Source organism: Brassica napus, chromosome A9, assembly GCF_020379485.1.
Source record: "Brassica napus cultivar Da-Ae chromosome A9, Da-Ae, whole genome shotgun sequence".
NCBI lineage: Eukaryota > Viridiplantae > Streptophyta > Magnoliopsida > Brassicales > Brassicaceae > Brassica > Brassica napus.
The window spans coordinates 30,071,975-30,098,854 of NC_063442.1; the positions used below are offsets into that span (position 1 = coordinate 30,071,975).

The 26,880-nt window shown below is 39.3% G+C and overlaps 6 protein-coding genes and 1 non-coding gene across 10 annotated transcripts; 3 read left to right on the forward strand and 4 right to left on the reverse strand.

The window, feature by feature from the left end:
• Positions 1-1,001: 1,001 nt before the first annotated feature.
• Positions 1,002-1,084, reverse strand: TRNAL-UAA. The gene has a single exon. It is a non-coding gene; the product is annotated as a tRNA-Leu (tRNA).
• Positions 1,085-1,380: 296 nt separating this feature from the next.
• On the reverse strand, positions 1,381-3,942 carry LOC106347142 (SUPPRESSOR OF GAMMA RESPONSE 1). The gene is made up of 6 exons (XM_013786639.3): positions 3,707-3,942; positions 3,226-3,367; positions 2,963-3,149; positions 2,367-2,881; positions 1,826-2,293; positions 1,381-1,736 (listed from the first exon to the last, which is right to left on the reverse strand). The coding sequence occupies exons 1-6, from the start codon at positions 3,712-3,714 to the stop codon at positions 1,683-1,685; spliced, it is 1,374 nt and encodes a 457-aa protein (XP_013642093.1). The 5' UTR covers positions 3,715-3,942; the 3' UTR covers positions 1,381-1,682.
• A 616-nt stretch (positions 3,943-4,558) lies between these two features.
• Positions 4,559-6,719, reverse strand: LOC106347141 (probable splicing factor YJU2B). The gene is made up of 6 exons (XM_013786638.3): positions 6,570-6,719; positions 5,958-6,100; positions 5,630-5,738; positions 5,345-5,504; positions 5,061-5,224; positions 4,559-4,992 (listed from the first exon to the last, which is right to left on the reverse strand). The coding sequence occupies exons 1-6, from the start codon at positions 6,570-6,572 to the stop codon at positions 4,627-4,629; spliced, it is 945 nt and encodes a 314-aa protein (XP_013642092.1). The 5' UTR covers positions 6,573-6,719; the 3' UTR covers positions 4,559-4,626.
• A 5,530-nt stretch (positions 6,720-12,249) lies between these two features.
• LOC106347139 (phosphoenolpyruvate carboxylase 4-like) lies at positions 12,250-18,115 on the forward strand. Its single transcript, XM_013786636.3, has 20 exons — positions 12,250-12,507; positions 12,900-13,063; positions 13,212-13,326; positions 13,496-13,573; positions 13,659-13,727; positions 13,805-13,883; positions 13,964-14,040; positions 14,131-14,226; positions 14,376-14,517; positions 14,604-14,735; positions 14,858-14,925; positions 15,018-15,284; positions 15,494-15,619; positions 15,697-15,798; positions 15,872-16,018; positions 16,179-16,277; positions 16,390-16,478; positions 16,620-16,746; positions 16,835-17,041; positions 17,139-18,115. The coding sequence occupies exons 1-20, from the start codon at positions 12,352-12,354 to the stop codon at positions 17,961-17,963; spliced, it is 3,165 nt and encodes a 1,054-aa protein (XP_013642090.1). The 5' UTR covers positions 12,250-12,351; the 3' UTR covers positions 17,964-18,115.
• A 14-nt stretch (positions 18,116-18,129) lies between these two features.
• Positions 18,130-21,006, reverse strand: LOC106347140 (probable isoprenylcysteine alpha-carbonyl methylesterase ICMEL1). The gene is made up of 11 exons (XM_013786637.3): positions 20,502-21,006; positions 20,343-20,419; positions 20,190-20,259; positions 20,021-20,104; positions 19,861-19,935; positions 19,643-19,744; positions 19,404-19,544; positions 19,058-19,123; positions 18,801-18,944; positions 18,610-18,700; positions 18,130-18,516 (listed from the first exon to the last, which is right to left on the reverse strand). The coding sequence occupies exons 1-11, from the start codon at positions 20,858-20,860 to the stop codon at positions 18,364-18,366; spliced, it is 1,362 nt and encodes a 453-aa protein (XP_013642091.1). The 5' UTR covers positions 20,861-21,006; the 3' UTR covers positions 18,130-18,363.
• Positions 21,007-21,064: 58 nt separating this feature from the next.
• Positions 21,065-26,494, forward strand: LOC106351531 (putative nuclease HARBI1). Of its 4 annotated transcripts, none has more exons than XM_013791322.3 (4): positions 21,065-21,414; positions 21,606-21,800; positions 21,886-22,023; positions 22,104-22,209. In XM_013791322.3, the coding sequence occupies exons 2-4, from the start codon at positions 21,606-21,608 to the stop codon at positions 22,182-22,184; spliced, it is 414 nt and encodes a 137-aa protein (XP_013646776.1). In that variant the 5' UTR covers positions 21,065-21,414; the 3' UTR covers positions 22,185-22,209. The 4 variants fall into 4 exon arrangements, with proteins under 4 accessions (XP_013646776.1, XP_048596578.1, XP_048596577.1 ...); XM_048740621.1 differs by adding an exon at positions 23,544-26,494 and having other exon boundaries at positions 21,069-21,800; positions 22,104-22,192; XM_048740620.1 differs by adding an exon at positions 23,544-26,494 and having other exon boundaries at positions 21,126-22,023; positions 22,104-22,192.
• Positions 22,618-23,406, forward strand: LOC125578164 (glutathione S-transferase T3-like). The gene has a single exon (XM_048740497.1). The coding sequence runs from the start codon at positions 22,618-22,620 to the stop codon at positions 23,404-23,406; it is 789 nt and encodes a 262-aa protein (XP_048596454.1).
• Positions 26,495-26,880: the final 386 nt, after the last annotated feature.

Sequence of the window (26,880 nt, forward strand, 5' to 3'; positions counted from 1 at the left end):
ATATTATTATTATTTGTTAAATAATTTAATTTTATAAATAATTTTATTATCTCAAAAACTATTAGTTAAAAACAATATAATAATGAAAGTATTGATGAATTTTAATCATTACTACATTATTTTCCTTTTTCTTTCTTATTATGCGATATAAAATTAAATTATTTTTCAGAGTGGAAGTACCCACAGAGTACGAGTAGATAGATAATGAATGATCCGCGGGAAGAGCTAATAGTTACGGCAGTGAATGAATCAACTTCTACCTGTTACCGTGACGTGGCCACCATGCACTACCAGACAAATATTCACCATCACCACCTAAAATTCACCGTCAATCTACTTAACCCCGACCAAATATTAACTTTTAACAATTAATTTCAGTACACGCCAGATTAGTTTCTGAATCTTGTGTTTTATTTGGTGACCAAGTCTAACGAAATTTAATTAACAAATTAACTCTCATTTTCTTTCTTTCTGATAGAGAGATATTTAAGTAGAATTTTTGTGATCATGGTGCCCACTTCGTTGTAATCAGTTCCGTTATATTTTAATCAATTGCTTGATTACTAAGTATATGATTTTACAACGAAAATTTGAAGAAGAAGAAAAGAGTAACGTGGTTAGTTAGTGGTTTGAAGAGTGACTGTGTCAGCTTGAGAGGACAAACGCGCTCGGTGTATTATTAAATTCTCTGAATTCTGAATCCGTGACTCCATCTCCTTGTCGTTTCCTTCACAGTACTACTACAAACGAGAGAATAGACAAAACCCGGTCTAAATAACTCACCAACTCCCGGTTTTCTCTAAGATCCAACGAGTGTTTTTTTTTCTTTCACGATTGATGTCAACCAAATTTCAACGTGCTGAAACAACAAAAAGCTTCTTTTACAGCAAACTGGTGCTCAAAGCAGAGATAAAACAAAATAAAAGATGGTGGAAACAAGAAACAGAGCTGAAAATGGAGAAGCACAAGACGTGTGTAGCGGTCTAATTGCAAAACAAGAATGCAGGCTGTGGGGTTCGAACCCACGCGCACTTATGTGCAGAAGAACTTAAGTCTTCCCCCTTAACCACTCGGGCAAACCTGCTCATTGAATATTTCATATATTATTGGATAATTAGTTTAACTAGAGCAAGACATTGTCAACTGAAGAACAAAAACAAAAGAAACTATGAGAAACGTGTTTTGCTTGAGCAATTAGCTCGGGAGGGGGGGGGGAGAGGTTGAGAAAAGAAAACATTCACCGATGCAATGGATGAGATTAACCAAGTTGAAGAAAGCTGGTGGATCTCCATCGAGGATGTGTATTCATCACCGTCGTAACAAGTAAACGATAACACAAACTGTGTGGGGTTTTGGTGACAGTTTGATAGCGATACCAAGTTCAGTAAGAAAGAGCTTCCTAGTGAAATTCTGGACTCAACTCCGGAGAGATTAGAGTCCAAACATGGAGGCTTTGGACTCATTAAGTTCTCAGAAGCAAATATATTTACATAAGGACATTCCAAGTTAGATTGGAGACACGTTCCAAAGAAGTTATTCTAAATCCGAAAAGAGAAAAACCAAAAACAGTTTGAAATCAAAGCACTTGAGCAACATATATCATACATCAGCGTGGCACCGTTTTGCCTACCAAAAAATAACAGAGCGAGTTCCAATAGTCTTGGAACTCGTGGGAGTTGTGGTTAGTCAGTCTTTCCAGTGCCCCAAGCGAGAAAGCTCTCCTGTGATCCAAATTCCTGAACACCCATAACATAAACCCATTTAGCCTTTTTGTGCCTGATCGCATCAAAAAAAGTTTCAAGAGAATAAAAGGATTAAAGTTTACCAGCTGGCTAAGACGAAACTCGGGTGGAGTATCAAGATCAATGTTGGAGGGATCAAGAACGAGTTTCTGACAATCCTCCAGATCCCTTTTGAAGTCTTCTGTTCCTCCCAAATGTGCGTAATCACCAAAACACGGCTGCTTGTTCCTTGAGCCTCCTCCATTGTTTGTGTTCTCATCTCTGTCCTGCAAGAGATCGTCGCAAAGAGACAAGGCTTCCACAAGCTGCTGCGAGTCCAATATAAACTGAGATCCACCACTGTCCAACCAATTCGGATCTTCCTCAGCTTGGTTTTCACCTTCGTTTCCATCTTCCTTACCATTCTCTTTCTCTTCTCCATCATATACCATTATTTCATTTTCTCGGTTTTCAATCCCGGTCTCAGGTGCAGGCTCATCCTCGGAGCTTGTTCTTTCATGGTTACGTTGAACTCCCTGAACCTCATCTTCCATATACACTGCCTCAGATATCTTTGGGAAACAAATCAATAAGTGTCAGTTAGTAAGTGTATCAAAAGAAAGCAGAACAACAAGAAACCTTTACCTCAGCAAGAGAAACCTCAGGAGCAGCTACATAGCCATGAGGAATAACATAGTCATCTGCAAAGTGAGGATCAGAGCAAACTCCCACAGCTTGTGGAGGCTCTGGTGTAAACAGTTTCGGAGTAACAGGATCCGCTTTGGGAGTGGTTGCAGCAAAGATATCATCAGAGACATCATCTCCAGCTTTATCACCACCACCTTGCTTGAGCACTGCTGGCTGCTGGTAGAATATCTTGGAAACAACGTAGTCACCTTCTTTCTCATCTTCGTCCGTCCCCAAATGGTATTGATGCATCACCCAGTTGGTTTTCACGGCTTTCCCACCGTAGAGAACCATTATCTTCTTGCAACCTCTTTGAACACCATCCAACACAACCGGCTTAGTTCTTCCTGTCTTGTGCCAGCGCACGTCCCCGAAATCGTCGTCGTGAATCTTCCTACGCTTTCTAGTTCCTGTGCTGTAAGCTTTGATTGCTCTATGGAAGAAGTGGGCCACAGTCCCATCGTGCTTAACACCTAAACATATTTCAAATTTGATTTAAGAATAAAACATCATTTGGATACTGAAAACATTAAAAAGAAGCTGAAATGGGTAACCTGGCAAGTTCTTAGGATGAGTGTAACAGATACCATCATCTTGATTAACAGTTGGGATGAACTCATCAATGAAAGGGTGGGAGCTTAAACCCAACAAACCAGATTTTGCAAGCAAATGCCAGATGATCTCTGGATCAGAAGGATCGAATTTCACACCTCGTGGCAAGCCTGGCCAGTCATCAACTTCCTGGAATATGTAACAAAACTTTTGTGTGAGAATCGTAGATATGAAAAAGAAACTAAAGAAAGAGAGCAAACCGTACATCGTTGTTGTCAATGACGTGACTACAGTTGGGACAGTGTCTAGTAGGATTGCTGTTCCACACCACTTGGTGCGAGTCAGAATGACTCGATGCACTCTTTATTTTAGTTGCGATTCGGTTACTATCAACCAGCCACGATCGTCTGCAAGAAAAGCATTAATTGATGAAGACAGTAAGTTCATAGCCACAACAATGAGAAAAAAAAAGATGTTACCAAACAAAACACATAGGCTGTAATGAAAGAGCTAGAAAAAAAACAAACTTATCCAAACAGTACCATCAACACTAGGAAAAAAAAACTCTTTAGCGCTAAACTTATACATCAGCAGAAAATTAAAATCAGAGAGCTCCATTGACTCAGAAGTTTGAAACTTTTTTTTTTCGATTGAAATTGACAGTAATCGTAGTTAAAGCAAAATCAAAACTCGATATAACCTAGACGAGTTCGAGAGCGATATAGAAGAAGGATAGTGCTTCTTACCCAGCCATGATAGAGCTCGATGATGATGAGAATGAAGAGGAGAAGAAGAACCCTAAGACAAATCTCTAGGGAAGTTTTGAGTTTGATATTTGTGTCCACATTGAAGTTTCCTCGATTATCGATAAACTCGACTCCGCTTTAATACTCTTTTCTTTTCTTTTCTTTTTTTTTTTGTTTGCGAAGACGAAGAGGGAAACAATTTAGATTTTTAAGAAAATAAAATCCCGTAAATAACTGGCAAGTAAAGTGGTGGAGATATATAGAGACGCGCCAGTTTTAATGTCTTTTTGGAAATTACTGGGTGAGACGACGACTTTGAGTTGACTTCCACTGTAACAAGCCTGGTCGTCTAAGATCGACGGTTGTGATTTCTTCCGTGGGTCTTCTAATAACTTTCCTATTATATGGGGCAGGTGGGTGACCAATGGTGATGGTTATGGGTTTAGTTATTTAACATTCGTTAAGATTTAAGACCAGTGACGATCCTTTTTCCGACACAAGGTGGTGGACCTCCCATTAGAGGATTATTGAATTTATTGGTTACAATCCATCCAAACCCCAAAGATCCAAAGCATTCAGCTTTCCATTTGCTTTTCGCATTTTTAAAAACAAAACTAGTATTTTTGATATAGTGGAGTTGATGCATTTCACCGGTACAAGAACCTTGCATCGTGAGATTTCACTATTTTAAAAACCAAGGAACTGAAAATTTTAAGATTTGCGTTAAGATACCAACAATATACTTATCCACTCAGAGTTATCATTTGAGACGTTCGATGCTTGAACGTAGAAAAGAACCAAGACCAAAGCCAGGATCAAATTCAATTTCCCACCCGTAAAAAGATTTGTCACTAATGTAATGAGTCGACTTTATTCTTTTTCTCACGCAACTTCTCAAGGATTCAAGCACAGTGGATAAATTACATCTTCCTTACAGAAACTGTTGAACTCTTGTACTTGTTTGCTGATGATGGGTTTTTAGACAACGATGAAGCTTTGAATCCTCCGCTCAGTAGACTGGACGCTGACGCTGCACATATTTTCCTTCTCTTTGCTTCTAGCTCCAGTCTTTTCTTGCTTGATGCTGACATCGAGTAAGATGACTCGGGAAAGATGGAAGATGCATGGATCAGAGCTCGTTTATCCTTTCGGTTCTTATCAAACTTGGTCTTGAACTTCACGTTTGATGCAGCTGCAACATCTTCTTCGCTCTTTGGAAGAAGTCTTATCCCCAACCCTAGCTTCCTTGAAGCAGCCTCTTCTTCAGCTACACGCTTCCTGTGTCCCTGGATAACGAGTAAAAGTTAGAAAAGAGGAATCATTAAAATACGAGATTGCAAACTTTGTAACTTACCCTAATTTGTGCGCGTAGAGCTTTGTTTAGGGAGTAGTCATCTGCATGTCTTGCGTCTGAGACTCGCTGGAGACGGACCAAAAGCGGTTCAGCTGCTTTCTTCTTCTGCAAATCAACTTCCTGGTGCTCTAAACGATAAAACGGGTCTGCAAGCTTTCCCTTCTCTGCACCAAGATTATAAAGCCATACCGAGAATGAGCCAGCAGAACAAATAAGAAGGATGAAAAGCCAAAACACATATAGATATTCTAAATGCAAACTTGTTGACGAAGGTAGAAACCAACCTTCCTCAGCAGTGAGCTCCATGGTTTCAGCGTCTTCTACGTCATATTCCTCAACCTTCTTCTGGGCACCACTAGTAATCACATACTCGCAGTTCTGAGGATCTGTCTGAATAACTATCTCTTGTTTGCAGCATGGTGCTTTCATCGCAAAGCTCCATATCTGACCAATAATACAATATATAAACTCAGGTATAGTTCCATTACAATGCAGTGCACACGTATCTGTGCAATCATAGGTTATTTAAGTGATGGCAGAAAAATGAAAGACTCTCAATTAATTCATACCTTTGTAGAATAATAGTTCCCAACTTGCTTCTTCTCTGCATTGAATCGAACACCCTTGGCAATCATAGAATTGCAGCCACCACACCATATATTATAGGGCATCTCGAACCTGAAAAAAAACAAGACCACGTGTGAAAATCTCATCCAAAGTAAGAGTACCCTCCTGCCAATTCAATTTAAAAAAAAAAGAAGCTTCTCATTGATCAAGAGAATGTACAGCAGCAGAGATAGGCACATTTGCACAACAACTCAAGCTTATGATCTCCATTGGTAAGTAGGCAGTCACTGGAATGAACTAATAACATAGTATTTGATTTGAATAGAGTACCTTATGATCAAAATCCCCTCGCCTAGTTTCCTGGCCCTCTCTCTGAGGGGATGCTGTCCTTGAAACTTGTTCAAGGAACCTTGCTCCGGTGTCCATTCTGGTGGATAGTAAAAGTTATCTGCCCTGGCAGCTGAAAGAGTCGACTGCAAACAAAAACAAAAAAAATATTGAATATCCAATTAGCGAATCATAGAGGACTGACACATAGAATTAAACCCCTGAGTAAGCAACCAATTCATTCGGTTAGCTGAAACGTCTATAAAATTACCATAACAAGCTCAAAGCTGTAAACTTTTCAACTTTGTGGATAACAGAGAAGGATGGCATCAATAAAAAAAACCTCAAATTTATATATGAACCACATGCTAATCTATTGATAATACAATCAAGTAAAGGTATAATCATTCTGAATTATGCACCAGGAACGAACCCTAAACCCTAATCTCCGAAACCAATCCAAATTAATTACAATAAAATCAAATCTTTGGGCTTTGGAGATCAATTGCAATCAACAAGCACGATATCCCCAATTTACCACAGGAGAGAAATCAATCGATGAAAATACAGAGCAGTTATTTGAAGGATCGATTGAGAAAATAAAAGAGTACGTACCATCTTCTTCTTCTTCTTCTATGGAGATTGATCAAATCGTTCTTTCAATCGCAAATCTCTTTGGCTCTGGCTTGGCTTGGCTTGGCTATGAGTTTGTTTGTCGAAGAGCTATAATATTTTTGTCTTCCACATGTACCGAAATCTTATTTTTACCTCTTGAAAACGTTGCCGTTTTGGTGTTGTGTTGTTTACACACGGAGACGGAGTTATTCTGTATTGGTTCAGGATGTGTTTTTATTTGGTTGAACCGATCATATCCAACTCAAACCGTATTGCAAATCAATTTTGAAATTCAGACTAAAATCTAGTTTTAGTGTTAAAGATTCATTTTTAAAACAATTATATTACTTAGCTCTTTTGAGGGGATGAAAGTGTGAAACTATGTTGTTGATAAAGTAACTAAAATTTAACTAACAGCTATGTTGTTGATATTACCATATTCGAAAAATTTATCCAAAAATATAAATCAACATAAAACTAATAACCATGTTATTGATATCATGCGCAGTTATTACCATATTCTAATAATTAATCCAAAATATAAATCAACATAAAATGTAATTGTCCGTCATAATTAGTTTCAAGCAATGTTATTAGTATGTATGTCATTATTTTTTTTCAAAATCAATACAATGATGACACATTAAATCATTTCTCAAATAATGAGGATATATCTATTTTCACCTGTTTCATTAATTTGGTTGATTAGAGGTGTTAGTTGGAACTTGAAACTATTTCTATGGTCCTTTTGTACTGACCCATTTGATTTTGGCTGCTGGTACTCAAAGTCAAAGTAAGTCAATGGTCACCATAGTAAGTTCGACATAACATGAATAGGTTAAATTTAGGATCTAACAATAACTGGCCAGTTTAATGCAAGCAATAAGAGCAGTTATGAATGAAGACAATCAATGGATACTTATCTATGTTTAGCTCACGTTTAACACCCTAACACCCTAGGCTAGCTAGATCGACTACTCAGTCATAACAAGAGAGAACACAGAAATCAATTCTGAATAAGACTTCATGTAAATAAAAGAGATAGAAAGAGGGTTCAGGATAATCTTCTCTATGGTGAGAGAGATGGAGCCTTCTCCCTTTACAATCCAAAAGCACAAAAGTCTCCAATGGTTTTCTTCTGTCTAGAATATCGTAGAATGATAAAGAGAAACAGAAAATATGATATATCAAAGCCACAGGCGGCTGGGAGAGAAAATATGGATAATTAGGGCAAATCCCGTAATGATTGTAGTTTCCTTAAAAATCTATGCCGCGGGAACAGTCACTCGGGTTGCTCCGCTTGGTTGTTCCGCTTGGTCGGAGCAGTCGGCAGACTGTTCTGCGTGAAAAAACTCCAAATTGTACTCTTTTCCTCCAGCTTGTCCATCTGCCAACCAATGCAACTCCAAACCTGTAATGACTCGAAAAAGACTAGGAAGACTCGATAAAAACTTGAAAACCAATTGAAAAGCATATATACAAGATGTATAAAACACCATATATCAATTCTCCCTGACTTAAATCTTTGTTTGTCCTCAAACAATGTCAAGTATCAAGAACAGGGTGAAAGGTTTGAAAGTGTGAAAACTCTCCTATTCTCAGCAACCATACTTTAACCACGAATCTCTGAACCATACAAGCAGTAAAACTAGGACAACACACCCTTACCGGAACCCCACTGACTGCTGTTCAAAAATCGGCTCCATACTCTTCATCTCAAACCTGAAAAAGCAACACTATCGAGACAGAACTCCCTACATTCATTTAAGAGTAGCGTGAGCTTCTCATCACAGGTATCATTCAGGGTAGACGGTCTAGGTGTGGAACATGCTATTTAATGGTGGAGTTAAGAGTGTTTAGGGGCTACCATTTCATTGAAGAGGATGCAAGATATCACACAAAATGGCAAGAGAGGATAGATCCATTGATGTCCACAGCCTCTACTCGTTTTTGCTCTATCTGGTGCGACTGTTCTGATGACGGAACATGCAACTGATTGTTCTGCGTTCCACTTTCCTTTTGATACCCACTCCTTTGTTCGATCTTCCCAGTAGCTCATGTTTCTTTGATTTCATCCCCTTCTCCATCACTTTATTTTGCTTTTTTTTTTTTTTTTTTTTTTTTTTTTTTGAAGACTTATATGGTGATATGACGAAGAAGGAGGTCATACATGATGGTTCTGAGTGCCACTGGTGGTTCTGATTTCGCAACCATTCTGGTTCTCCACCCCTGCTCTTGCGCAGTTCATTGGTTATGGAGCGGTTGCTCCCTTAATCCGCTTGTTCTCCTTTCTGACAGAATTTCTGCAGTAGTAACGAGTAGGAGGCTGCGTTGATCCTTTCCTCTCCGACCTTTTTTCACATATCTGCACATATGACACTGAAAAACAAATGCATGAAGGTGGAATAAAGGCTAAGGTGTAGGGTGGGAACTAGCTAAAGATGAGCTAGCCACTCAAGATCAGCAAGATGGATAAAAAGGATAAGAAGTCCTGAGTGTGTTATCGTTTCCCTAATCTAATGCCCATAACAAGAAGAATTTCAGTCAAGATTAGGTTCAAGTAAGGTGGAGTTAAGTCTACCCAGTGTAACCTGATCGGCTGAGAACTTCTGGAGAATCAAGTGAGATATGTCAGGGTGTTCCAGGTCCACATGTGTGTCTTTCGCCACTGTTAAGGTCACTGAATAAGATAACTAAAGCATAAGGTGGTCAGTGATCAACACAGAATAAGGTCCTAATTCCCACAAAGTTTTGACTGACTCAATAAAAACTGACTCAAATTGACCCAAAAGAAAAACAAAAGAAAGAAACGAGTTAGTAAACGACGAAAACCCTCCCCCAGACTTACTTCACAACGTCCCTAGTGTGAAAATAAATCAGAGAGAAGGAGAAAACAAGAATAAATATATTTTTTTTGGGTCGAGATACTTACCTGAGTGAAGCAGGCGCTCCATGAAAATTCTGGGTGTTCTATCGTCAGATGATCGCCTGGAACAACCGCTCTTTTCAGGGGGTAGGTTGTTCCGTTTCTGCAACTCAGAATTTTTGAAGTATCTCGAATTTTTCTGCTTTTTGACCTGAAACTCAATAAACTAAAACGAAAAATAAGTAAACAAAAACAAAACCAAGTTATATTTACACTTACCAGTGGGTTGCATCCCACCAAGCGCTTGGTTTAAGTCTCTAGCTTGACTTGGTGACTGGGATCAGTCGGGTTGAGCAGGAGGGTCTGTTCCAAAACAAGCTCCACAATCAGACATGTTCAGCTTCAAAACCCTGCTCAACAACCCTTTCACAGCAGCTTCCCCTTTCTCCTTCAGCTCATGTGTGAGAATAGCTCTGACTTTAGAGAACGGTTTAGAGGTATCCTTGCACTTTACCTCATACTCAATGGAGTTCTCATCACACTTGAGAGGTATCAAAGTCATTGTAGGATCTCCCTTGACCCTTTTCTTCTGGACTTTCTGTTTCACCCTTGAATTCCCTCTGATTTTAGTAGGATCAGTGCATGGATCTTCATCAGATAACAGCCTGCTCTCACCCTTATCACCATGCTCCTTCTCTGGAACAACCTTCAGTTTTTCTACATCAAACACTGAGATGCGAGAGGCGTGTGATGAGGAAGATCTGGTGGGTACAGCCTTGTAGAAAACTTTCTTGTTGATGTTGGAGAAGCAGACTCTCTTGTTGGGCATATCGATGGTTGCTCCAACAGTAGCCATGAATGTCCTTCCAAATATCAAAGGCATCTCATGATCCTTGTTCATCTCAACAACTTGAAATTCAGCAGGAACAATGCATTTCCCTACTTGAACATGAAGACTGCGGATGGTTCCATATGGTTTGACGGGCGCTTACAATCATGAGCTAAACAATTATTCAAGTTTGATTAATGGACTAGTCTAGAACTAGGAACACAATACTAGATCAACCCACTGTCGTGGTGTTTCACCTTTCAACGATCAGCCTCAATACCTAAGCTCTCGCTTGGATCAAGGCGTGATGATGAACATTAAGATCAAGTCCAATCGGTTCACAAAACACCCTAATATCTACTTTCGCTGATTAGGGATGCTATGCTCATTCATAACAGATCTAGAAACCTATTACACGGTTAATGAATAGGTTAAACCTAGGATCTAACAATAACTGACCAGTTTAATGCAAGCAATAGAGCAGTTATGAATGAAGACAATCAATGGATACTTATCTATGTTTAGCTCACGTCTAACACCCTAACACCCTAGGCTAGCTAGATCGACTACTCAGTCATAACAAGAGAGAACACAGAAATCAATTATGAATAAGACTTCATGTAAATAAAAGAGATAGAAAGAGGGTTCAGGATAATCTTCTCTATGGTGAGAGAGATGGAGCCTTCTCCCTTTACAATCCAAAAGCACAAAAGTCTCCAATGGTTTTCTTCTGTCTAGAATATCGTAGAATGATAAAGAGAAACAGAAAATATGATATATCAAAGCCACAGGCGGCTGGGAGAGAAAATATGGATAATTAGGACAAATCCCGTAATGATTGTAGTTTCCTTAAAAATCTCTGCCGCGGGAACAGTCACTCGGGTTGCTCCGCTTGGTTGTTCCGCTTGGTCGGAGCAGTCGTCAGACTGTTCTGCGTGAAAAATTCCAAATTGTACTCTTTTCCTCCAGCTGGTCCATCTGTCATCCAATGCAACTCCAGACCTGTAATGATTCGAAAAGGACTAGGAAGACTCGATAAAGACTTGAAAACCAATTGAAAAGCATATATACAAGATGTATAAAACACCATATATCAACGATATATCTATACGTTTTTATAATTGTTAAAACCGCACTGCAGTTAAACCGCTTGTCCTACACCGCTCAAACCGCAGTTACCAGCCTCTATGTTTGAAAACTAATATATATATATATTCATCAATTTTATGACCTCACCATTTTAGTGGGATTAATAATTAGTCTGTAGTTTATCCATACTAATATCATTACTAGACGGACCTAGAGCATGATCCTCTATGATTACTACCTTCAAATAATTGAGCTATAAAGCTTAGCACAACATATTTTATGTAATTCTTTTTGATAATTGTCCTGACCAATCCGTCTAAAATATTAATTTGGAAAGCGGATCGAATTCTCATACTGGAGAATCCAAACCCTACCAGCCAAAAAAACCCATCTCAAATATTTGAACTTTATTTGTTTGTTAGCTCGTTTGTAATATAAAGGGGAGTTTTGATTATTTTGGAGGTAAAATTGAAAAGGCCGCAAATTTGGAAGAGGGAGGAACAAATTATAATGTTTTTGGCATTGCACCATAAGATTCAAACGGTCAAATCTTAAATTTTAGAAAATAATTTATTAGATTAACAAAGAACTTTTTTAATCTAAATTTTGAGCACAGTCATTTTTCAAAATAGTTTATAATAGTGAAAATAAAATTATTACACGTGAATTCTTGTAAGATAAATAAAATGATCTGTTCTAATAAAATTCTCATAACTTACACTATTAAACTAGTGTTGACAAATTGGGACATGGAGAATCAAATTAAAATCCCCCGTAGTTTAGGGAATCCAACCCATTGCCACCGCCAATTTACAGTTGCTAAAAACCGCAACGTGTCGTCATCTGAGAGCGTAGGACCCACTTCCAACAGACCATATATATCACTCTATTGTACGGCATTCTTCACAGCAACAAACAGTCTCTCTCTCTCCCCCTTCACACTCTCCACACTGTTTTTCCTTTTCCAAGGTCTACTCGACGGTCAAAGCAGTCTTTCGATGACGGATACGACGGACGATATCGCGGAGGAGATTTCGTTCCAAAGCTTCGAAGATGACTGCAAGCTGCTCGGTAGTCTCTTCAACGACGTCTTGCAGAGAGAAGTCGGCTCCGATTTCATGGAGAAAATCGAACGGACTCGTGTTCTCGCTCAGGTTTTTGCTTCTCTCTCTCTGTTCTCAAAGCTCTTCTGTGATTTTTCGTCGAGAAGCGTTAACGTTCTACTCCGATCGTTCCGTAAAACGATTTCTATAGACTGCGATCGGTTTGTTTTGAGAGGAAATGGAAACGTAGGACGCTAGGTAGGTGAAGTCTTACTCGAATCGCTTGAGGTCTTCGATATTTCGTGATTGTGTTTGTTTTACACTGTTGAGAATCCTCTCGGATCAAGAACGTTTGAAGATTACTGTTTGTTTTATAGCTTTTCTGGATAGATTCGTTTTAGATCTGGAATATTCTTTTTGAATATCCTGTCCACTGCATATAATATTACTATTCTTGCGCTATCGAGTGATGATACTATTTTTGGTTTGCCTTTACGTTTCAGAGTGCGTTAAATCTTCGTCTGGCTGGTATCGAAGACACGGCGGAGCTTCTGGAGACGCAGCTGACTTCCGAAATATCAAACATGTCACTGGAGGAAGCACTGACGCTGGCTCGTGCCTTCAGCCATTTTCTCAACTTGATGGGAATTGCCGAGACACATCACAGGTTAGCTATAGTTGACATGCGCATGTGAAAAAGAACGAAAATGTTTTTTAAGTCGTTATCAAAAGATGAAGTGTGTGGATACTTGGAGAAGCTTTGTGTGTTTGAAAGATTGCTTTTATCTTTTAGGCAAAATGTTTCTTGTTTTCAGAGTTCGTAGAGTCCGTAACCTTCCACAGCTTTCAAGATCATGCAACGACGTATTCAGTAACCTATTGCAAAGTGGTGTTTCCCCAGATGAGCTTTATGATACCGTTTGCAAGCAGGTTATGCTTCTTTCTTCTACTCGCTGTTACTCTATCATCATTGACTGTCACTTTTCTATATTTCTGATGAACTGGTGGTATCTTGTAACTGAAAGATTGAGTTCAAAGTGAAGTCATTTTGCTTGTCCACAGTATGATACTTGTTTTCTAACTTATTTATCCAATGCAGGGGGTTGAAATTGTTCTTACTGCACACCCCACTCAAATTAACCGGAGAACCTTGCAGTACAAACATATCAGAATGGCTGTGAGTTATCAGTAATGCTGAAAATTGATAAATATATACATGTTTGCAAGCAATTTTAGGTTTATGGTCTTTGTACATTTTACAGCATCTTCTTGAATATAACGATAGACCAGACCTTGGGCTTGAAGATCGAGAGACGGTCATTGAGGATCTGGTACTCTCTTCCACAAAATATTACTTAGAATTTCTCTGCTGAAGCGTTACATCTAATAATTTTATTTCGTTTAAAAGGTTAGGGAGATAACTTCGCTGTGGCAGACTGATGAACTTAGACGTCAGAAGCCTACTCCTGTTGATGAAGCTAGAGCTGGTATTCTCATCAAAAACTTGTAAATGTCTGAGAATTAAACAAAGGTTTTGCTACAAGTATATGTTATTACCATGTGTCAGGTTTGAACATTGTTGAGCAATCCCTTTGGAAAGCTGTACCACATTACTTGCGTCGTGTCAGCAGTTCTTTGAAGAAGGTCCGACTTACTTTTTCTCATTTATGTGCACATTGTGATTGAATAAGTGTCTTGATATTGATAATATGTTATTCTCTATGCGTTCTTCAGTTAACGGGGAAGCCACTCCCATTAACTTGCACCCCAATAAAGTTTGGCTCCTGGATGGGTGGCGACAGAGATGGAAATCCAAATGTCACTGCAAAGGTGAGCGAGCAGTTACTATTCCCCTGAATAATCTGTGTATGGGTGAGAATGTGAGCTTTGCCTGGGAGTTCTGCGTTATTTAAGATAGGCTTACTATTTAGCTTTATAGAGAGATATCAGGATTGACTTTTTTCCCCATAAATTTCCAGGTCACAAAAGAAGTATCGCTTATGTCTAGGTGGATGGCTATCGATCTATACATAAGAGAGATTGATAGCCTAAGATTTGAATTGTCAATGAATCGATGCAGTGATAGATTGTCAAGATTGGCAGATGAAATTCTTGAAAAAGGTAAGCTTCTGGGAGACAGCTCATGACTCAGATTTTTCTTGATTCTTGAGAGAACAAAGATTCAAGATGATATATTTGCTGATCAGAAATTGCTGCCCAAGATGACCTTGAAAGTTGGGGTACGAATGTTGGTAGAAGCCAACCAAAATTTCCAAACCAGCAGGGCTTATCTCTACCCACTCAACTTCCACCTAGAGCTGACCTTCCCTTATGTGCTGGTACGGGATTTCATGTGTAGAATACTCTCTTCTTATAAAAGTTTCGAACATTCAATCATGCATATAGACTTTGTTCTTCATTTACGCCTCATCTTACTAAGTTTCTGATATCCTACCTGCAGAATGTGGTGAATCACAGTATCCCAAGCTTGAAGTTCCTGTGACAGATTATATTCCACTCAGTCGCCAGGTGAAGCATTCGTTTTAGAAATGCATATTAAAAATAGTCTGGCTGTGTTTGTCTGTACTTGATAGTTTTCTTGATTTTCTTTCTTAAAATAGGATGTTCAAGGCATTTCAAGTGATGGATATGGCCCAAATTTGCAAATAAAGACAGGAAATGGACATTCCGTCAACTCTAATGGTTCTCAGCAAAGTATTACTCCACGAGGTTCTTCCTCCTCGAGTTCACAGCTTCTCCTTCAGAAGAAACTACTTGCTGATTCTCAGATTGGGAGGACCAGCTTTCAGAAGCTACTAGAACCAACTCCACCTAAACGAGCTGGAATTGCTCCTTATCGGATTGTTCTTGGGGAAGTAAAGGAAAAGGTGCAGATCCTTACTCCTTTTTTTCTCATTAAGCTGAATTAGCATCGCCAAAGATGTGAAAGAGTTCACGTTTATATCTCCAAAGGCATTTATCTTTAGCTACTGCTTCACTTATTTGAAAATATCTCAATATCAGAAATTTATAACCATATTGATAAACTGTAAATTCTCGCTTAAAACCACTCACTTGTACTGATCTGTGATTACAGCTTTTGAAGACACGAAGACTTCTGGAACTTCTTCTTGAGGGTCTTCCTTGTGAATATGATCCTTGGGACTACTATGAAACATCAGACCAACTTCTGGAACCATTACTTCTCTGCTATGAATCTCTGGTACGATCTTGCTCCATGCAAATTGAGTTCCCATTAAATATCATTACCTTTCTAACTGAAAATTACTATTTTCTCAGCATGCATCTGATTCCGGAGTTCTAGCTGATGGCCGGCTTGCTGATTTGATCCGTAGAGTTGCTACTTTCGGCATGGTTTTGATGAAACTTGATTTACGACAGGTAACGTTTTTCTTGCTTGTTGTTTTGGCTCCTTTTCTGTTGTTTCTGTCTGATCTAAGATTTAATTATTCAGGAAGCTGCAAAGCATTCTGAAGCTTTGGATGCAATTACAATATACTTGGACATGGGCACATATAGTGAATGGGATGAAGAGAAGAAGCTCGAGTTCTTGACAAGAGAATTGAAAGGGAAACGTCCTCTTGTCCCCCCAAATATTGAGGTCAGCGAGCACTCACCGTGGGCTTTTTTTTTATGTTAATAACTTGAATGTTTATGCGTTTACTTCAAGTAAACCCAGTATGATACAAAAGTGATCTCCCATCACATCTCTTGTACGTTATGTTTGCAACACAGTCCTCAAAATCATTGAACTGTTGCAGGTCGGTCCTGAAGTGAAAGAAGTACTAGACACTTTTCGAGTTGCTGCTGAGCTAGGAAGTGAATCACTTGGAGCTTACGTGATTTCCATGGCTTCAAACGTATGATAGATTTGAGTCTTTTAAAGTCAACTCTTTTCTAAGGCTAATGTGGACAAGTAACTATTTTAGATCCGCAGCAAAAATGATGCCATTAATTTGTTGCAACTTGTAGGCAAGTGATGTCCTCGCTGTGGAACTTCTACAGAAAGATGCACGTCTTGCCGTCACTGGAGAGCTGGGAAGACCATGTCCTGCTGGAACGTGAGTGTAATTTCTTGAAGAAACACTTCATTCTTTATCAATTTGCATGTCTGCCTGCTATCATGAATGGTTGTGTCTGTGTCTTACATATTTTGATGACATAATTACTTGGTATGCTGATTTGTTTTTGTTACATGATAGACTGCGAGTGGTTCCTCTTTTTGAAACGGTGAAGGATTTAAGAGGCGCTGGCTCCGTGATAAGGAAGTTGCTATCAATTGAATGGTACAGAGAACACATCGAAAAGAACCACACTGGACACCAAGAGGTGTGTATACTTAATTGCAACCAAATCCATCTTTGGAGGCTGCGCCAGTTGTACCTTAATAGCCTTGAAAACATAAACATGTATGCAGGTGATGGTCGGATATTCTGATTCTGGAAAAGATGCTGGTCGCTTTACTGCAGCATGGGAACTATACAAAGCCCAGGAGGATGTTGTGGCTGCTTGCAATGAATTTGGCATCAAAGTTACCTTGTTTCATGGACGAGGAGGAAGTATTGGGAGAGGTGGTGGCCCAACTTATCTCGCCATACAATCCCAGCCTCCAGGTTCAGTGATGGTGAGTTAAACTATAAGCCGCCACAAATTAGTTATACTAAATGGACTGGGGTTTCGCTTTTCAGCAGTTCTAAGGCAGTCTTGCTTTGAAATTGCAGGGTACTCTGCGTTCCACAGAGCAAGGTGAGATGGTGCAAGCCAAGTTTGGGATACCACAGACGGCTGTTAGGCAGCTAGAGATTTACACAACCGCAGTACTGCTTGCTACTTTGGAACCTCCTCAGCCACCTCGAGAAGAAAAATGGAGGAGCTTAATGGAAGATATCTCCAACATCAGCTGCCAAAACTACAGGAGCACGGTGTATGAAAACCCAGAATTCCTCTCTTACTTCCAAGAGGCAACACCTCAGGCCGAGCTCGGTTTCCTCAACATAGGAAGCAGGCCAACACGAAGAAAGAGCTCAACTGGTATTGGACATCTCCGAGCTATCCCATGGGTTTTCGCTTGGACACAGACAAGGTTTGTGCTTCCAGCTTGGCTAGGCGTAGGAGCTGGTCTGAAAGGAGTCTGTGAGAAGGGTCACGCTGATGATCTCCAAGCAATGTACAAGGAATGGCCCTTCTTTCAGTCAACCATAGACCTTATCGAGATGGTGTTAGCGAAAGCAGATATCCCAATAGCCAAACACTACGATGAACAGCTTGTCTCAGAGAGCAGAAGAGGACTCGGTAGTGAGCTCAGGAAGGAATTGCTGACTACTGAGAAGTATGTGCTTGTGATAAGTGGACATGAAAAGCTCTCGGAGAACAACAGGAGCCTGAAGAAGCTGATAGAGAGTAGACTTCCGTATCTGAATCCAATGAACATGCTGCAGGTTGAGATTCTCAAGAGGCTAAGACGTGATCTTGACAACATCAAGCTCAGGGATGCATTGCTCATCACCATCAACGGCATTGCAGCTGGAATGAGGAACACTGGTTAAAAAACACTCGGGTCTGAATTTGCTTGTGGTTTGAACTACTTCTCCTTGTTTCATCCATCTGCTTCTTTGCTTTTACTGCTTTTATGTACTCTGCCAAGTGTTGAATCTTAAGTAATCGAGTGCATTATAATAATCAAGAACCATTTTAATCACGAGACCAAGACAGTTTAATGAGACAAGGTAAATAAAGATTAGGTTCTTCACTGCTCTTTGTTATTCTACAAGTAACACAAACCAGAGAATGACCAAAAAAATCAACGTGTATTGCAAACGGTAATACAATTACATGATCATGATCAAAGTTCAAAATCATCTGTATCGTCAAGTATAATGAATATGTCTCCTAGTTTAAGTACTATACACGGTAATAGTGTCTTTTGGGAGCAGAAGAGAGTGAGAGTTAGAACGGACTGACCCAGTGAGCCAACTTCAACATGAATTCAGGCACAAGACGCCTTCTGTCTACGCTTTTACCAATCACTTCTTGATTGTCTCCCATAACCACTGATACTATATCTTCAAACATCTCGTCTTTTCCACCTCTCATTGGATCCTAGCATAGATAAACCAAGTTTCTAAATCAATATTCAGGTTCCTGTACGACTAGTAGCCAGTCAGAGATCTCAAAAAGACCAGTCCATTGTACCTGAAGAAACAAATCCGTGTGTGTTTTCCCCTCGTAAAGGATCACTTCTGCTTTCCCTCCGAGCCTCTGGAGGGTTTCCGCAAAACATTTACTGCAAAATAACGTATCAGAAGTTAAATCATCATATCAGCCACCTGAAATACATGAGACAGACATGCACACATACAAGGTTACGAAAGTTTTAACATTACCTTGCATCTGAAGGGATGGAGTAGTCAGCAGTACCGTGGAATAGAATAATAGGTGGGAGACGAGCAACTATGTGTTTGAGATTTGGGTCTTGCACTACTAGTTCAGGAGAAAACTGTTTTAATGATTCCTCTCCTTCCATGATACTGAGGACAACACAAAAAGTCACATGTTTTAAGTGTAAAATTTTGGACTGCTCTACTGGTCAGGTGACTAGTGAGCATCGTAAGCTAATCTATACTAGGAATTATTATTATACCTCAGAAAGATGGAACGGTACAATCCCCTGCTATGGAAGTGGTCTACAAGGCTCAAAAGGTTGTACCTGTTGATCACAATCAAAGAGCTTTTTTTTTTTAATTACAGGCAAACAGATAGTGTGAAGCCTATAAATAATTTATTTGGCTTTGGTTGGATGGAAGTTAGGAATCTACTTGCTTCTTTAAGATACCATTTGACCTTTATGCTATGCGATTTATGAACTGTCTACCATCACTTTTACAAAAAGAAAAAAAGACTTGTAAAGAAACATGTTTAAACAACTTCTTGACACACATCTCAATTCAAATGTATTGTTGGTAGTGTGATCAGAAGAAAGGGCTTACCCTCCAGACAGACCAAAATAAGCATTTATCTGTGAACTACTCCAAGAAACACTGTCTCCTTCCCCTGACTCTTTAACCACCTGGTCTACCAGGGCGCAAGCCGCGATATGTGCACCAGCAGACTGACCCATTAGATAAATTCTACACGACAAAAAAAAAATATCAGAAATTAGTGAGCCAGAAATTTTTTAAAAAAACTGAGAACTTCCATGTTCAACGATTGTTGACAGGATTAATACCTGTCTGGATCACCACCATACTCAGCGATATGATTACAAATAAATGAGATGCCAGAGGAAGCATCTTTGACCATGTCACTTATAGATCCCTGAGGAAAATTCCTGACATTGCCAATGAGATGGGAATATAGTAAATAAAGACATTAACCAACAATAGACTGTAAATGGAAACTGATGAAATATGAGACGACATTCATTGTGGCATAGAGAACAATTACCTGTAATCGATGCATGCCACAATAATATCTCTTTCTGATAACTGCTGTCCTAAAAGAGAACCCCACGCCTTATAACTATATCAAACACAAGACATTCTGTAAGACAAAATGCAGTTCTTCCTCAACGGAGATAGGATGAAAAAATGGGCACCAAACTCACCCAATAATCCAGGCTCCACCAGTGACAAACGCCACCACTGGTTTTGGACCACCGTTGGAGTTCTTAGGTAGATACAAGTCAAGCCTGAAGAAATCAAAAACAAAACATAAAGCATCAACTAGTCAGGGATCAAAAATAGAAACTGGATAAGCAGTAAACGAGCAATGACCTGTTTCTTGGTTGATCACCGTAAACAATACTTCTGCGGACGTGAGGAGAGAAGAAATAGTAATATCCGACTGCAAAGTAAACACTCCAAACCTTTTAGCATTTACCATCTTTTAGATCAAAGAGAGAGACAGAACCGTAACTAAGATCCAACCTTGAATGAATCCGGGCATAAGCAGAAAAGCATAGCAACCAAGTGCAAGAAACCTTGTGATCCATCTATAACCTACCCTGAAGAACACTTTTTTTGATCAGCGATCTTGCAAACCCCCAACAACGAAAGAGAGCATCTTTTTAATTGGATCTTAAATACCCAAGATAGCTGAGGAGTTTCAAGAAGAGACGAGTCAACAAGAAAGTCTCGGCAGCGGCGTGGCTAACCTCCTGACCGATAGTTTGATGTCCGTTTCCATTAGTATCATCATCGGGAGAGGCCGCAGAGAGGCAGTTTTCGCTGTTGGATCGCCGCCGTCTGTTCTGATACAAACCAGTTGATTCACCGTTAGGAGTGACGGCGCCGTTGAAGCTGGAGGCGCGGGAGAGGAGAGGCTTGACGGAGTGGTCCTCATCGAGGAGGAGGGTGGTGGTTGGGGGATCGTCGTAGATGAAAGGCTTGAACATCATCTCGGTGGAGGAGGAGGAGGATGAGATGGGGAGAGTCTGCGACGGCATTTTCTTTCCTTTCCGATTTCTCCGTTTGCCTAATTTAGATCGAGAGACAGAGAGAGAGACAGAGAAGAGATGTTGTTAGTTAAACCCGCAATGAACCAGATGTCCTCCGACATATGTATGACTTTTAGTAGTTGTCCACATTCAGATTCAGACAGAAATACCTTTTGTTTCTTTATTCTTTTTATTTTATTTTCTTCAAACTCTTTTTTGTGGTATGTGAGACCATGCGCATCAGGAGCTCATGAGGGGGTCGTGGGCTCGAGTTCTTAGGCCCGTTTGATTTAAAAAAAAGGAAAAATGGGTTTTAATCGTTGAACCGGGCCTTACGCTTGAACCCGTAAGAGGCGGGTTCAAGCCACGCGTCGGGCGGTGAGTGGCTTCTCCTTTCCGCGTCGAAGAGGAAGAAAGGAGGGGATACGCGTGAACCAGTTCATTTCTCTCATCAGTGAAAAAAGCTAGGGTTTTTTCTCTCCGAGGCGATAATCGACGCCGTGGCTTCTCCGTCGTTATTTCTCCATCAAATCGAATCCGCTTTCTCTTCTCCACACTCTTAGGTCAGTATTGTGTAGATTGACGGTGTGGTAGCGTAGATTTTATGTGCGATAGGGATTTCCGATGGGGTGATTTTAAATCGATTTGGGGATTTTATTTTTTAGGGTTTTTAATCGTTATGGGAGTTCGATTGAGGGTTCAGTTACTCATATTCTTCCCTAATTATGTGCTAATAATTTGATTTCTGTCACAGATGGATCCGGCAGAGGAGAGAAGACATTCAAAGAGGCAACAGGATCACATAAACATGCTAGGGTTCGTCAGCGATTCAGAGTACGGGATTCCCAAAAGGTGTCCATGTGGTGGGAGAATCATCGATGAGGTACGCCGGAAGGACGAGTACGACTCTCTTCCGGGGAAGCGGTTCTTCACATGCAAGAACTACGAGGTAAGTTTGATCTTAAACGCTTTGATTATCGTTTATGGGTTTGCAAATTGTAGAGTGTCTGATATTTGTTTTTGGTGTAACCAAGGCTGATGGATTCCACTATCGTCAGCCTTGGGTGATAGGTGTGCAGGAGGAGATCGAAAGGTTGACTAAGCGGGTGGTGGAGGCTGAAGAAGTGATGTTGGGGTCGTCGAATCTCTGTAAACTGATCGACAGACTGGAGGTTAGTGATAACACATTTTCAATACTTGTGTGGTATGTTTTGCGTGACTAACACTTTTTGTTTGATGTTTACATGTCCAGGATCAGGTTAAAATGCTCTCTGAGCAGGTAGATGACCTCACCGTTCAGGTTGCTACGTTGGAGAAGGTCTGCTTCGAATGAAACCGAAGGTAAGACTGAACCCCACTTTAGATGTAGTTCGAAAATGGCTGTTACAAATTGTTGATTGGTATAACCAGTTTAGCAATTTAATAAGTTAACTAAAAGTGATGAAAGCTTAAATGATAACTACTACAATAACTACAACTCCAACTAGAACTCTAACTACAACTTTTAAAAATCTGTAATTAATTTTTTGTTGGTTGTTGGTTGCTGTGAACTCTCAATAGATTGTACTTAGGTGTAGTTAATATTTTCCAGTGAGTTGATGTGTATTCACTGCGGTTTGTGAAGTACTTGTGGTAGGTAGAGTTTGATTAATTCTTCTGTTTTAGTTAATTATCTCAAATGAAAGCAAAAACTAGTTTATAAAACATAGCAAATCCACAACTAAAAACACACAAACATTGAAACAACAAACCAAACCCAAAAGAAAATGGATCCTTTCTCCTACAACTCTCCCGGGTTTGTGAACCTTTTAGCTTCGCAGAGCAGTCCCCCACAGGACGTGGACTCTGCTGAGGCAGTTGGTAACGCACCCGGGTTAGTTAAACCTGCAGAAAGAAGAAAGTGGGTTGTCAAAGAAGACCTTGTGCTCATTAGCGCTTGGTTGAACACGAGCAAGGATCCCATAGTCGCTAATGAGCAGAAGGCAGGGGCGTTTTGGAAGAGGATAGAGGAGTATTTTAACTCAAGCCCTCAGCTCATTGGCGCCGTTCCTAGAGAATGGAGTCAATGTAAGCAGAGGTGGGGAAGGGTGAATGAGCAGGTGTGCAAGTTCGTTGGTTGCCATGAAGCCGCTTTGAAGGAGCAGACCAGCGGGCAAAATGAGAATGATGTCATGAAAGCTGCACATGACATCTTCTTCAATGACTTTAATGTCAAGTTCGCACTTGAACATTGCTGGAGGGAGCTGAGATTTGATCAGAAATGGAGGTCACACGCGTTGTCGAAAGTTGGTGGAAAGGAGAAGAGGAAGGAAGCATGTCCGGAGGTGGTGGGTGACGATGAAGAGGTGAGGCCTCCTGGTGTAAAGGCGAGCAAAGCAGCCAAGCGCAAGAAACACGGGAATGAAGCAGCTTATGATCAAATAGAAACCATGCTAGCTCTGAAAAATAACATTTCTAAACAAAAGATCCTTGATCGTCTCATTGGCAAAAATGAGGAGACTCTTTCTGATCAAGAAAAATCCCTTAAGTTTAAACTAATTGGTGAAATGCTTTGAGTTGGTTAGTGCCTTGTATTGGTGCTTTGTTTATGTTGATTTGCTTAGCGTGATCGGATGGAATGTTTACGTTGCTTAGCTTAACTTGAATCGATGCTTAAAATGAAATATTGATTGGGTTTTATTTTCTTTCGCAGGTCAGAGAGTGCAGGTCACGGGTTGGAGTGAAGGTGTTGGAGTTGATCAGTCGGTAAAGTTTGAAGCCTAGTTTTTTTTTTTAATGTTGCGGGTAGTTGGACTGTAGTCCATCTTTGGTCACGGGAAAGTGTAGTGTTTTGTTTCTTGCTACACTTTTTTCATTCACGGATTGACTTAGTATGTTTTGTGTCAGTCACAACTTGATTCACGGATTATGTATTATCGTTTCAAACTCTCTATATATGTTTGCATTGTATCATTATATGAAATAGCACTTCTCTCACTTATTACTCTCTATCAAGTTGATTCTCTTATAGCACTTCTCTTTGTATTGACTGAGATAAGAATGTTTAGTTGTAAATGGTAAAAAGTCGAGATCATTCAACTGATTCCCATTTAGTACCAGTTCTGAAGGAAGCCGACACATTCAAGTGATTCCCATCTCGCTGCAAGCCGACACATTCAAGTGATTCCCACAACAAGGTATAATATACAACTTAGTAAAGATTATGAAAATAAAAGATTATGAAAATAAAAGATTATAGAGTAATAATGATAGAGTAATGTATAAAATAGATTATAGAGTAATAATGCTAGAGTAATGTATTAATTATGACAACTTTTATTATTAATAAGAAAACTTTTGTCATGTTAGGAAAATAAACACCAATGTCTTCCTCATCAAGTGATGAAGTTGATGAAGCTTTAGAAGAAATTGTCGACCAAGTAGTTGATAATTTCTTCGACTCAGTGATTCATGCTCATCCCAACAAGCCGACGAGAAGAGCTTATATCGAAAGACATCGGGAACAAGGACACAATCAACTATGGAACGATTATTTCACGGAAAATCCTACATACCCACCGGAAATGTTTAGGAGGCGTTTTCGAATGAACAAGCCATTGTTCCTTCGCATTGTCGAACGTCTAACTAATGAAGTTCCATACTTTCAGCAAAGACGAAATGCTTGCGGAAGGAACGGGCTTTCTGCACTTCAAAAGTGTACGGCAGCTATACGTATGCTGGCATATGGTCAATCGGGAGATACATATGACGAATATCTCCGACTTGGTGACAGTACATCACGTTTATGTTTAGAAAATTTCACTAATGCAATAATTGATTTGTTTGGAGATGAGTATCTACGAAGCCCTACACCTGAGGATCTTCAACGATTACTCGATGTCGGAGAGGTACGCGGGTTTCCAGGGATGATAGGCAGCATCGATTGTATGCATTGGGAGTGGAAAAACTGCCCAACAGCTTGGAAAGGTCAGTACACACGTGGTTCAGGAAAGCCGACAATTGTCTTAGAAGCCGTGGCATCACAGGATCTTTGGATATGGCACGCTTTTTTCGGATTACCAGGTACCCTCAACGATATCAATGTTCTTGATCGGTCACCAGTTTTTGATGACATCTTACAAGGTCGAGCACCTAAAGTGAAGTTCAAGGTCAACAACCACACTTATCGTATGGCCTACTACCTTACGGACGGAATTTATCCAAAATGGGCAACATTTATCCAATCCATCCCACTTCCTCAAGGTCCTAAAGCTGAGCTATTTGCTGAACGTCAAGAATCCACCAGAAAAGATGTCGAACGGGCTTTTGGAGTATTGCAATCGAGGTTTGCAATTGTTAAAAACCCAGCTCTACTATGGGACAAGGAAAAGATAGGAAAGATTATGAGAACTTGTGTCATATTGCACAATATGATAGTAGAGAACGAACGACACGGATACGCTCAAATTGATACATCTGAGTTCGAGTCAGGAGAGTCAAGCAGAAGTTCGAGGGTGCAACGGAGAGAAAGTATTCATGGCGGTGATATGTTAGGCATTCGCAGAGAAGTCCGAGATAAAGAGAAGCATGATCGTTTGAAAGCGGATTTAATGGAAAATATATGGCAAAAGTTTGGTAATGAAGATTAATAATGTTTTTATGTTCTTCTATTTCTCAATTTATGTAATCTACTCTTATGTATTGAATAAAAAGTTTTAAAATATTTATAATATATTTTAATATTTTATTTATGTATTCTCAATAATTTGAAATTTTCTTTTTTTTTATTTATATTATTATTTTATTCCTATGAACTCCTTCTTCGGGTTCACTAATGCAGAAAACAACAAATACAGGTTCATAACTATTTATGGCCCCACAAAAAAATATTAAAAAAATTGGGTGAACCCCAAAGGGGGGTTCACCAATGCTCATGCTCTGAAGGTCCGAGATTCACAACGGAACCATAAAGGTGCTTAGATACGAGGCTGTAGAGCTAGAATTTGTAAGGCGCAACTGCATTTGTTGGTTTTTACAGCAGTATTTAAGAGATCTCCTCAGCCAGATCCACCTTCACAAGTGAATTGATTTCCTTGGGTTTTAGCTACTTTGCAGTATGTAAAATAACCAAACTGTTGAGTAGTATATTGGTGCTATAAGACCATGTACAACAGTTTCAACGTCCATTTTGTTATCAGCACCCTGATTTTTTCTTTTTAAAATTCCATATTAGTTTTTTCATTTCATTTATTCAACATCCACTACATTTTTTTTTGATCAAACATCCACTTCATTTTAACCCTCTACACTAGTTTGTTTTGAAAAATTCAACACCCTAACCCCTTATTTTTAATTTATACTAGGTGACCGGCCCGCACCCTGTGCGGGCATAAGAACATGACCGGCCCGCACCCTGTGTTCTCTCTCGGTCCGTACCTCACGAGAGAGAACACAGTAACGTCAGTATGAAGAGGCAGATATTGTGTGTATGTATAATTGCAACGTCACAAAATATTTTGTGTGTTTACAAAGATACTTTCATTCAAAAAATGGAATAAATAGTGTATAGTTTTAGAAGTAACAGATTTTATATTATCATTAATTAGAATTGTATTGTATATGTTTCGTAATTCTTTATTTTAGGTGAATAATATTATTTTTCCATAAATAATAAACAAACATTTATGTAGACATATTAAAAGAAAATATAATAAAAATCAAAATATTATCCATAAATAATATAAATTATGAAGTACATTTCTCGATAAAGAAAGCAAATTCAATTAGAAACTTGCAAAAAATTAAATAAATTTTGTAAGCAATTTGACGATTTAACATTATTTGATAGATTTATAAATTTCTAAATTTTATTGAACATGAAATAATATTAAATTGACATACCGTCATCGGTCTCCTAAATCATCACAACCCATCTAGCAAATACAAAAAATAAATAATTGCAACAGTTTATTTATTTTAAAATTTGTATTTGAAAAAAGTACATTAAAATTACGTACCGTGATGACGAAATATTCTGAAAAACTTGTTTG